The sequence below is a fragment of the Notamacropus eugenii genome, chromosome 2 (genome assembly GCF_028372415.1).
Source record: "Notamacropus eugenii isolate mMacEug1 chromosome 2, mMacEug1.pri_v2, whole genome shotgun sequence".
Lineage (NCBI taxonomy): Eukaryota > Metazoa > Chordata > Mammalia > Diprotodontia > Macropodidae > Notamacropus > Notamacropus eugenii.
This window is the reverse complement of record NC_092873.1, coordinates 531,070,019-531,083,016: the sequence shown is the minus strand read 5'-3', so window position 1 is coordinate 531,083,016 and position 12,998 is coordinate 531,070,019. Positions and strand designations below refer to the sequence as shown.

The window sequence follows — 12,998 nt, the reverse complement described above, 5'->3', positions numbered from 1 at the left end:
TTTTCAAGTGATTCTATCAGAAGGAAATATACACTTTTCATATCAGTATTATCTCTATGTAATTGAACAAAGGCCCTGGGGTGGTGGGATGAGAGTCAGGATGACCTGGGTTCAAGGGCATACAAATGCAGAATGGAAGCCTCCAGGAGGCAGAAACAGCTTCATTTTTGGTTTTGTGTTCTCAGTTCCTAGTGTAACATCTTGTATATAGTACATATTCAAAGGTTTGTTTATCTGACTCAAACTGAATATCAAGCTGAGGGTGGACCCCAAAATGGACTACACGTGGTACCTGAGCAGCAGCCGCCTCAAGAGCTCAGAAGGGCTTGTCAAAGACTTCTTGCCCTTTAATCATTGAAGCTTCTAGAAAGACAGTAAAAAGAGCTCTGGCTCTGAAGTCAAAGTCAAATTCCACCTTCAATATTTACTCCCTTTGTGACCTTGGGAGAATCATGTTAGCTCCTACAGCCTTACCTTTTTAATCTATAAATTGGTGAGGGTGGACTAGCTGGTATCTCGGGTCCCTTCCACATTAACATTTGTGATCCTGTATCTGTGAAGAACGACCCTTAGTCTGGTTCTGCACCTAATTCTTTTTGCAGTGACTCCCAATAGCAATCTTGAACTCATGATACTAGCTAGCATATATACAGTGCTCAAAATTTTGCAAAGTGCAAGCCATGTGCTATCACATTTGGTCATCAGAAGGAAAAAAGATTTAATGCTAATAACTCCCATTTTTCTAGGACTGAAGACTCAAGAACAGCATTCTTCACAAGGGTTGCAGATGTAGACATTTTTTGCTATGTTGGTAAAGAGAATACCTGTTCCACCAACACCACAGAAGCTCAAAGTATTTTTTTTAAAGCATAGTCTCAAACTCATTCAATTTGGGAAACAAGTATGGAACTTTCAGGTGCCATTTCAATTCAATAATAAAATTATCTGTAATAATCACTCATCCATCTTCTTAAGTGGAACCAACAGGCTTCTGCTCCCTTTTGGTCTTACAAATGGATAGTCAAGTCATGAATTCAAGTTAAACACCCAATATCCATGGTCAGCTGTATGCAAAGGGAGAGGCAGCTACCCTAGGAGCCAGGAAGAGCAGAGCTGAACCTCTGCCTCAGATACTTACTGTTTGGGTTACCACGGATGAGTCATTTAACCTTTCAATGCTTCAGGCAACTCTCCCAGTTGCCTGAAGAGTTTTCACATAAACCAATGAAATCACAGGTCTTAACACCCAACCAAAAAAAATGCACCAAGTATTATGCTGGAAAAGATGAATAAAAACATATCCTGTGCCCTCAAGGGATTTGTAACTGGGTAAGAGAGATAAGTATGGTCCATTGGACATGTGTGCAATATAAATTAGAATATGATGAGTATACAGGACAGATACATAGTTCTCTAAAATACGAGGGAGTCACCTCTCTCTCCAGAGGGATCAGCTAACATACTACTTTAAGATTTACAAAGCACTTTAAACACATTAACTCCTACTAGCCTCACAACAACCCATTAAAGCACTTACTGTGAGTATTATCATCCCAGTTCTGTAAATGAGGAAAGCGAGGTTCAGTGCCCAGCACACAGTAGGTGTTCAGTAAAAGCATGTTCCCTTCCCTGTGACCTACTAGGTTCTTCAAGATACAACAGAAGCAGATTTGTGAGCTAGGTTTTTTTTTTAAATTTAATTTTATTATTATTTTTTTTAATGTTTTACAATCACTGCCATAAAATTAAGATTTTATCCTCCCATGCCTACCCCCCCACTACCCCCCTCCCTCCCCACGACAGCATACAATTCTGTATAGGTTCTACGTATACTTTCCTATTGAGTACGTTTTCACTATAGTCATGCTATGTAGTCGAACTAAAATAAATGGAAGAAATCATATAACAAATCAAAACATAATACACACACACACACACACACACACACAAACATGATCTGCTACATTCTGCGAATGACTTCCATATTTCTTTCTCTGAGTGTGGAAGGCATTTTGCCTTAGAAAACCACCATTGGGATTTTTTTTTTAGTAAGTTCTTGCATTATTACAAAATTCCAAGTCTACCAGAAAACACTCTCGCACACTGTGGTCATTTCTGTGCACAAAGTTCTCCTGGTTCTGCTCCTTTCACTCAGCATCAGGTCATATAAGTCCTTCCAGGCCTCTCTGAAGTCTTCTTGTTCATCATTTCTTATGGCACGATAGTTCTCCATTACATTCATATACCATAATTTATTCAGCCATTCCCCAATTGATGGGCATCCCCTTGACTTCCAGTTTTTGGCAACTACAAAGAGTGCTACTATAAATATTTTTGTACATGTGGGACCCTTTCCCATTTTTATGATCTCTTGGGGATACAGTCCTAGTAGCGATATTGCTGGGTCAAAGCAATAGCCCTTTGGGCATAGTTCCAAATTGCTCTCCAGAATGGTTGGATGAGCTCACAGCTCCACCAACAATGAATTAGTGTTCCAACTCTCTCACGTCCTCTCCAGCATTTATCATTTTCTTGTTCTGTCATGTTTGCCAATCTTATAGGTGTGATGTGGTACCTCAGAGTTGTTTTGATTTGCATCTCTCTAATCAATGGTGATTTAGAGCATTTTTTCATATGATTATAGATATCTTTAATTTCTTCCTCTGAAAATTGCCTGTTCATATCCTTTGACCATTTATCAATTGGGGAATGACTTGTATAGTTATACATTTGAGTCAGTTCTCTATATATTCTAGAAATGAGGCCTTTATCCCTGAGCTTAGCCATAAAAATTCTTTCCCAATTTACTACATCCCTCCGAATTTTGGTTGCATTGGGTTTGGTTGTGCAAAAACTTTTCAGTTTAATGTAATCAAAATTATCCGTCTTGCATTTCATAATGCTTTCTATCTCATCTTTAGTAAAAAATTCTTCCCTTCTCCATAAATCTGATAAATACACTATTTCTTGCTCCTCATGAGCTAGGTTTTGAAGACAGTGTTTGAAGGGGCAAGAAGTCCCACCTTAGAACACGGAAAGGGCATTCCCCTTCACAGAGGGGTTCTGGACCTCTTTGAGTCCACGGACTCCTTAAAATAATCTTTTTAAATGTATAAAATACATAAGATAACAAAGGAATCCATTTAGATTGAAATAGTTATTAAAATTGTTTTTAAAGAACAAGTTCCCAAACCCCACATTAAGAAGCCTTGATGTAAGGCAACTGTTGAGGTTCAGGGTACTCGGAACCCAATAATATTGCTTGAATTCCAGGTCCTGCTTGAATGATTTCAACTTAAGCCTTCTTTCAGCCAAAGTAAAACAAAGCTTTTTAAAGATTGGGTTGACTCTTAAGAAGCCTAACATTGTTATTTGTGAGGATTGTATTAACAAGCAGGCCAGATAGAATTTGAGCACTTTCATGGAGGTGAGATGGAACTTAGAAACAGAAAGACTGTGGGAGGAATCTGGGGGTGATCTAGTAGTCTGGGGCGATGGGAGAGGTTTAGGCAGGTCTGGAGGAATCCAAGGAAGATCTTAATGGGACTGGAGTGACTGATCAAGGGTGGAAAAATAGCTGGAGACTATAGGGAGATATCAGACAATGGAGGGCCAGGCTAGGATCCGGGTAACAGATTTGCATATGAAAAGGCAGATTAAATGAGAAGATTCAAAGAGAGTTCAAGGAGGTTCCCAGAGTCTGTACCTCCATTACAACCTCCTTCACTTTACCAGATAAGGAAACTGAGACTCAGTGTGGGGAAACAACTTGCCCAAGGTTTAAGGGTTAATACATAATCATAATAGCTAGCACTTACATGGCACTCTTAAAGTTTGTAAAGTACTTTTCAAATATCTCATTTGATCCACTTAACAGCCCTGTGGTGGAGGTGCTAATTATCCTCATTTTACAGATGAGGAAACTGAGGCAAACATGATTAAGTGACTTGCCCAAGGTCCCACAACTAGTAAGTATCTGAGGCTCAATTCAAACTCAGGTATTCCTAACTCCAGGCCTGAGGATCTATCCACTGTGCCATGGAGAAGCACCTCTTAAGAAGGCTGTGTGATACCAATGAAGTACAGACTCCCGAAACCTCCTTCAACTCTCCTTGAATCTTCCCACTTAATCTGGCTTTTCATACCCAAAACTGTTACCCTAAACCTAGCTAGGACCTCCACTGTCTGTAGCCTCCCATCCTGGATTACTTCCCACCCAAACCCTCCATTATCTGTGATAATGTTTAATATAAAATTTTGGAATAATCTCTTTGTTCTCTCTGAAGCAAACTCAGAGAATGCCTCTTCCTATGTCAGCAAAAGCCAGCCAAAGCTGACTCTGCACTCCTTGGGAGACCTTTAACCTATGACATATCTTGAATAATGGGACTTTCCTTTGTATCTTATTATCTATAGACACATACTATGTTATGGCATATTAATGGTAAAGAAAAATAGGCATCCTGGGTTTCTATTGAACATTGTTTGCCCTTTCCTGCATCAGTTATCTGTTTGGGGCAGGAAGCCTGCCACTTACTAGTGGTGGGATTTCCGAGACATATGTTTACCCAGCTTGGAATCTCAAGACATGACTGACATTGCTTTGTTAATTGTCCTGTCTTACTGAATTTATGATTTGCTTAATTAGGAGAGTTTCTTTCTCACGGCAAAATGTACTTAAGACAGATAATTTCTGTACTACGTAGTCAGAGTCACCTCTGACTCCATAGCGCTATGTAACTGTTTTCTTTATGGGGAATTGATCAATTAATTAATTAAATCATAAAATGTATGCATTTAGCCATGTTGCCTTTTCTATAACCAAGTTTTCAGGTCAACATCTGATACCTCCCAATTGCCTCCAGCTGTTTCCCACCCTTGATTACATCACTAGTTACCCCAGTGCCATCAAGACTAGACCACCCCCAGATCTCTTCCACAGTCTTGCTGTATATAAGTTCATCTGGCCTCTATGAAGGGGCTCAGATTCCATCCAGTTCTGATTCTGTCTAGCTGAGATTCTATTTGGCCCACCTGTCAATGCAAATGTCACAAATGGTTAGGCTTCTTAAGAGTCAAATCAATATGGCGAATCTGTAATAATCTTTGTTTTACTTTGGCTGAAAGAAGGCTTAAGTTGAATTCATTTGGCAGGAGCCTGTGTGTCCGTATTTTGGGGTCCCAAGCACCCCAAACCTCAACATTATGATTCCCTGACCTCAACAATACAAAAGCAAAGAGAACTAGCTGGCTCTGGAGTTAGAGGCTTTGAGTTCAAAGCAGGCCTACACTCTCTGTGTGACCCTAGATAAGTCACTTTGTCTCTTGGGTCTCCTCTTCCTCCTCTAGATCTACCCTCAGTTCACCCTCTAGGTGACCTCTCTGAACTTCAGTCTCTCTCTGAGAATTCTGAAGGGTGAGGGCTTGAAGCCAGGCCCTCTGCCTCCATCCACTCCACCAAGCCACCAAGCTGGCTCTCATCTTAGAAAAAGTGGTTGAAGAAGATGAAGACTCAAACTGCAATAATGTTGGCCTTTAACTTTCCTGTCACATATGTACAGGTGATGGGGTTTAGACTCTGAGAAGCTCCCTAAACTCCCCTAGAATCTTTCCACTTAATCTGGCCTTTCTTACTCAAATCTAATCTTCCCAAAATAAAAACCCATGGACTTTTTGTTATCTCAGTGCCCAAGTCTCTGTTGCACTCCCCACCCTAGATTCTATCAAAACCCCATTCCCCAGGCTGCTGACCACTCCCATCAAGATGCTCCCTAGAGTCTATCTGTATTTACCCCAGGGTACAAGTCATTCCCTTACTGCCCTGATCAAGACCATCCCTGGGGCCCCAGACTAGTTGGTGGCACCTGGATTTTTCCCTTAGTCTTTTTCTGTATTTAAGGTCCAACTTGCCTCCATGAAGGTGCTCAGGTTTAACCCAGCACAGATTCTGTCTAGCTGAGACTCTATCTGGCCTGCTTGTCGATACAAGCATTACAAAAGGTTAGGCTCCTTCTGAGTCAACCCAAGGTGGCTAATCTTTAACAAACTTTGTTTTTCTTTGGTTTAAAGAAGTCTTGAGTCAAATTCATTTGAGCAGGACCCAGTAGGTCAGTATTTCGGGTTTCCCAGTACCCCTGAACCTCAACACAGGCACAACAAACTGAAAGACACCCATGAACTACAGCAATGAGAACTACCCCAACCAAGTGGCAACCAGAATTTATTGCTATTAAAATAGTCCAGTCAATCTGTTCCATCCCATCTAGCTCTAAATCTATAAGGCTATGAAGTACACAAAGGCAGAATGATACAGTAGAGTTCTACACTAAGAATGAGGAACACCTGGGTTTGAATTCAACCTCAGATATTTCCTAAGTGTGATCCTGTCACATCTTTTCTGAGTCTCACTTTCTGTATCTACATGACAGGAACAATAATAGCACCCACTTTACAGGCTCAACAAGGCAAGTCAACTGGCATTTATGAAGTACCTACTATGTGCCAGGCATTGTGCTAATTGCCAGAGATACAAAGAAAAAGGGGAAAACCCCACCACAATCCTTGTTCTTATGGAATTCACAGTATAATGGATGAAACCACAAACAACTAGATACAAAAAAGATGTATTCAGCTTAAATTGGAACTAATCTCAGGTCATTGTGAGGAACATGGGAAATAACGTATGTACAGTCTTTTGGAAACCTTGGTGCTTTGACCTGTGTTTGCTGCTAGCCTTGAATACCAGGTCAAGGATTCTTTCTTAATTCCATAAGAAATGGAAAACCATTGACAATTTCTGAGCAGGGGATGACATCTGAAGGGCTCTCCATTAAGATGATTCTGTCCATAGCACATAGGATAGTTTGGGGGTGAGGGGACTGATTCAGAATAACAGCAAAGCTATTTTAATTGTTCAAGTGAGAGACAGAAGGTCTGAACTTAGGTCGATGTTAACAGCAAGGACCCTGACATACAGGAGGGTCTGCTGTACAGATTCTTAAACCTGCTTTTCTAAAAGGAAAGCAACTTTTGAGGGATCAACAATTACTTTAATCAAGCACATATATCATTCACTTAATTCAGGGGAAAAAGTCAGCACCCTAACTTCAGAGAAAATACAAACAGAGAAACAAAGATCAACCAGCAAACAGGGTTTCCAACTGTCTGACCATAAGCAATAGAAACATTACAGATCGACAGATCCAAACTGTCTGATCAATGCATATAGTTGTCAGAGACAGAAGCATCAACACCTGGGTTTTCAAAGTGGGAGAGGGGGGTTCCTTAGCGACTACCTGTCTGGCCAAACAAATATTTCCAATGAGTAAGCCCCAAAACGAAGCCTCACCTCTGTGTGTGTGTGTGTGTGTGTGTGTGTGTGTGTGTGTGTGTGTATACATATATATATATGTATATATATACACACACATACACTTTTCAGAGCCAGAGGGCATCATAACCCTTGAGAACCAGTGCCTCACTAGAAGTTAACAAAAGGTTAATGGGCAGGGGAAGATCTTTAACTCTCATTAACACTACAGTTGGCTTGGCGTCTTAGGAAATACTAGAAGCAAAAATGCCTAAGGCAAGAAACCAATTAGAGCATTTTTCTATGTAAATTCTTAGCTCTCACCCAAATTCACATGAACTTCTTATAAACTCTGGTTAGCCATACTACTTATGGAAAAATCAATATCCTCAGGACTAAAGCCTAACATAAATTTCAGCCTGTGTCACAGTCCCTAAGCAGTGGGATCAGCAGTGAGCAAGGAAGTTTTGTTCAGGATGCAGCAGGAAGCTATGAGCCATATCCTGTCAAGGTTGATGGTTATTCAGATGAAGACCATACAAATGACTCCAAAAACAAGCTGTGGACACCAGATTTTCTGCAGAGGTGGAGGTGGGGCTGGTGAGGAATGGCTAGGGAACATGGCCTAGAATATTATGGTTTTTTTATATTTTGATTTTTTTTGATATATTGATGGGCTTACAGGTTTTTCCTCATCTTTTTTCTTTATAAAAGAAAGTATTACAAATGATAGCTCTCTGGGAAGAAGGGAGAAATCTAGGTGATGTAAATTATATATGTAATACATATATTAAAGAAAACAGACCTTCTCGATGCCTACCACGCTCAATTTTCCCTCGCCATGTTCAACCCTTCATCCTCTAAGAAGCTCATTGGTAGAGTGGATAGAGATGGGCCTGGATTCAGGAAGATCTGAATTCAAATCTGGCCTCAGATATTTATTAGTGTGTGACCCTGGGTGAGTCACTTAACCTCTCAGCTTCAGTTTCTCGAATTGTAAATTGAAAATAATCAAACCTGTATTGCCAGGTTGTTGTGAAGCTTAATCATGAACTAATACTTGTAAAACACTTAGCCTAGTGCCTGACATCTAGTAGATGCTGTAGAAATGTTGACTTCCTCCTCTTCTCCTGCTTTCCAAGTTGGCTTCCAGAGGCTGACCAGAAATGGAGAGAACTAATCTCACCCCATTGGGAAAGATATAGGCCAAGCACAAAACAGATGGGTATGATCTCAAAGGCTCCAGGAGCCATAGATTATATGAAAGAATCCATGCCATCCATGGGTTAACACCTCCCTGGAAAAAAACCTGTCCTACAATGCCACAGGTCTCTTTAAAAATTGTTTCCAAGTTTCTGTAAGAATTCATTTACAGATACTTAGCTCTGTAGGGGAAACAGCAAGTTTTGGAGCCTAGTAGTAAGAAATTCTCCATTCCTTGTCTCCTGAATAAAATGTGCTACTTGTGAAAGTGAAAAAGTAGTGGAACCATACTCCAAGGAGCCTGATCCAAAGTCCCTACATATACCAATAAACTCTTAGCAGCACTTTTTGTGGCAGCAAAGAGGTGGCGACAAGGCAGCTGCCTATCAATGGGGCTGGATCAACAAGGCTTAGCTCATGAACATAAGGAAATATTACTCTGCTAGAAGAAATGATGAAGAGAGAAACCTGGGAAGAGCTGGATAGACCAAAATAGAGTAAAAGAAGCAGAACCAAGACAAAGTTACATACATGATGGTGATAAGACTGAATGTGAAAAGAAAATTCACAGCTGTGAAACTATCACGGCAAAGCCGCTTTCCCCTTCTTTACAGTTGGGGGACTAGACCAGTAGCTCTCTGGAACTATGGAGTGGAACACTCTTAGGCCCCAGAACTTTTCCTGACTTGGAGCCTCCCCCCACCATCCTGATTGGGGAGGGCCTCTGGGGACCTACTACATCTAGGCAGCCCCAGCCATGCTGCTCTTTAATCCCCACTATGTGCTCAACAGCTACCTTGCCCCTCAGTGCCTACACCTGAACTCCCTTTCCAGTTCTGGATCCGTTGTGAGTACTATCTACTCTATGTGACCCCCATTTAGGATTTTCTTGGTAGAGGTGCGGTTTGCCATTTCCTTCTCCAGCTTATTTTAGAGAACTGCAGCAAACAGTGTTAAGTGACATGGCTAGGGTCACACAGTTATTAAGTGTCTTGAGATTAGATTTAAACTCAGCTCTTCCTGACTCCAGACCCAGCCCTCTATCCTCTGCACCACCTAGCTGCCCTGCCTATTAGCAGTTCTCAGAGCCCTAGTACTTTATACCCTTCCAGACTGGGATCCAGTGACATTGGCCTCCTCCACCTTTCTCAAACAAGAACCTCCACCTCCTAACCGTAAGTATTTTCACTGGTTGTGCCCCTGCCTGGAATGGTCTCCCTAAAGTTCCAGCTGACATCCACCTTCTCCAAGAAACTTTCCCCAGTATACCTTGAACAGTTCCACTTATCCCAGAGATAATTTGTTCCTTCACTGCTGCTTTACACATTGACCCCCCCCCCCCATTAGATTGTTTGTGCCTTGAGAGCACTTAATGAATGCTCATGGCTGACCAAATAACAGCTTATTCATTCAGACTCGTGGGATGTGTTGGTTTTGATGAACTTTCCTCCCTCTTTTATTGTTATAAGAGAGCAGGAAGGGATACATTGGTTAAAGTAGGTTGCATATAAACAGGCAGGCACAGCTTGGATAAAGCAGTTTTCCCTCCAAGCCATTAACCATTTACAAAACTTGGTTTTCTGCAAATATTTAATGAAGAAAATCCCACCTAACTGGTGACCTTCTACTTGGTTCTTGGGAATGTGGCTCCTCTCTCTAGACTTGCAGGGTGTCAGTTAAGAAATTTGAAAGAGCAGTGTCAGTATTTCCATGAAAAAAAGAAAGCAAAAAAATTTTCAAAAGCAGCTCAGGAGGGCATTGAGGAAGTCAGTCTAGGAGCTCTCAAAGGCTTTCCAGCAAAACCAAAGAGGCTTCTTGGACTTGTTGTTACAGGCTCTACAAATCCTACCTTTTAGTTTCAAGTGAAACTTGAACTTACACATACACATACATACACACACACACACACACACACACACACACTACAGGCTCTACAAATCCTACCTCTTTGTTTCACATGAACTTCACAACTTTCACACCATACACACATACTACAGGCTCTACAAATCCTACCTCTTTGTTTCACATGAACTTCACAACTTACACACCATACACACATACTACAGGCTCTACAAATCCTACCTCTTTGTTTCACATGAACTTCACAACTTTCACACCATACACACATACTACAGGCTCTACAAATCCTACCTCTTTGTTTCACATGAACTTCACAACTTACACACCATACACACATACTACAGGCTCTACAAATCCTACCTCTTTGTTTCACATGAACTTCACAACTTACACACCATACACACATACTACAGGCTCTACAAATCCTACCTGTTTCATATGTACTTTAAACTTCACACACACATTTCAGGCTCTACAAATCTTGTCTGTGTTTCACATGAACTTTACAACTTACACCACACACACACACACACACACACACACACCTTCCCATGACCACAGAACTTCAGGTAAAGGTTGATCAGACCGAAGAAGCTACTTTAGGAGCAGGGAGTCTGCACTCACTAGCTGTTTTAGGAGCATTGTCATCACCACAGCCTGTGAAAGACTTATCCCAAGCTAGCCATACCTGAGCTACCTGAACAGCCTATTCTCAGGTCAGCTATTTTTGATTTACATTACATATATATTGTGCTGCAGTGAGATCATTCAAGGATGCCTTGACGTGATTTTGCAGTAAAATTTTAAAACATGGATTTTTGTCTAGGGTAATAGATATTGAAACACCCATTGGTCAGCTCAGGCAGCCAAGATTGGGGTTACTGTGACTGGGAGCCCAGAGGTCTCAGTTTTAATCCTAGCCCTTCCACAAATTCTGTTCAATTGGTCTGGCAAGTCCCTTTACCTCTCTTCCGCCTCTCTCCTCTTCCCCTTCCCATCTCTCCCCCATTAGCTTCTCTTCCTCTTCCCCTTCTCCCTCAGTTTCCTCTTTTGTCAATAGAAAGGATTAGATGAAGACCTCTGGATCTGAAGTCAGAGGACATGAGTTTGTCCATGTCTCCCTGCTAGAATGGGAGCCCCTTCAGCGGAGACTGCTTTCTCCTCTGTACCCCGCCGCTCGTCACAGCGCCTAGCACGCGGTAAGCGCTTTATAAAGCATGCTATTAGCTAACTGCTCGAGCGATTTTAAGCGAGTCGCTTCACCTTTCCGGGCCCGTTTTACAGCCTGTAAAAATGACTGAGGCTGGTCTAGGTGACGCCTAAGCTCGGCATTCCGGCTCGCCCTGATGCAATGGGCAGCGAGCCTTGCTCAGAAATGCCTCCTGGCCTTCCTACCACGTGGGACATGCCCTCCCGGGAGAGCTGAGCTGAGCTGGGAGTCCCGCGCTGCCTCCCCTCCCCCGCTGCTCCGGCCAGTCCCTCCTCCTCGGAAGAGCCCGCCGGGGAGCTCACCGCGTGCTGGCCCGGCGCCGTCTGCTTGAAGGTGGTGGACAGCGAGATGGGCGGCACCACGGCCCGGCTGGTCCACTGCTCGGGCTCCTGGCCCGCGTGGATGGCGTCGGTGCCGAAGTGCGGGAAGTGCGGCTGGAAGCCGTGGTTGGAGGCTCCCGGCTCCTGCATCCTCTGCGGCGGGGACGGCGAGGCGCTCGCCTTCTGGAGGGAGGCGGAGAGAAGGGAGGCCGCGGGAAGGGACCCCGGAGGCAGAGAGAAGGGAAGCCGCGGGAAGGGACCCCGGAGGCAGAGAGAAGGGAAGCCGCGGGAAGGGACCCCGGAGGCAGAGAGAAGGGAGGCCGCGGGAAGGGACCCCGGAGGCTGAGAGAAGGGAGGCCGCGGGAAGGGACCCCGGAGGCTGAGAGAAGGGAGGCCGCGGGAAGGGACCCCGGAGGCTGAGAGAAGGGAAGCCGCGGGAAGGGACCCCGGAGGCTGAGAGAAGGGAGGCCGCGGGAAGGGACCCCGGAGGCTGAGAGAAGGGAGGCCGCGGGAAGGGACCCCGGAGGCTGAGAGAAGGGAGGCCGCGGGAGGGCTCCCGGGCGCAGCAGCAGCAGAGGAAGGAGGGAGCCCTGGCGCTCGCAGCCACTCGGCCCCACAGCCCGGCAATCGTGCCTTATGAAGGCCACCCCCGGCCAGCCGCGGTCACCAACGGGGCGGAGACAGCGCGGTCCAATGAGGAGCCGCCCCGAACGAGCCCCCGCGGCTCATTGGAAAGCGGAAGAGGCGTTGCCTTGACGTCCGCAGCCGCCTCCAACCTGAGGTCAGTCCCTCTCCTGACTCAATTCCCGGGGTCCCGAATGTGGAGCCGGACCTGGAAGCGCCCGAGACTGTGGTTCATTAGGAGGGTCTCGTCGGGGGTGGGGAGCGCCTGGCACGCGCTGGAGGGAGCCGAGGTCAATGGCAATGGCACACCTACCTACCCTACCCTGCCCCCCGAGGAACGCCCACCTACCCTTTGCCCCTGAATGGGTGCCGGCCTTGAGGAACGAATGCCATCGACCCTGCGGCCGCGCCCCAGCGGGACCCGGGACATTTGCTAAAACTGTGATGGAAGAGGCCAGGCTGGTGGCTTGAC

General features: G+C 44.3%; 1 protein-coding gene across 1 annotated transcript in view; it reads right to left on the bottom strand.

The window, feature by feature from the left end:
- The window catches only part of CTH (cystathionine gamma-lyase), a 41,647-nt gene extending 29,101 nt beyond the window's left edge, over positions 1–12,546 (bottom strand). Inside the window, exon 1 of the mRNA XM_072649837.1 lies at positions 11,885–12,546. Within this exon, the coding sequence (XP_072505938.1) occupies positions 11,885–12,052 (168 nt within the window). The 5' untranslated portion in view covers positions 12,053–12,546. The remainder of the gene's footprint in view (positions 1–11,884) is intronic.
- Positions 12,547–12,998: the final 452 nt, after the last annotated feature.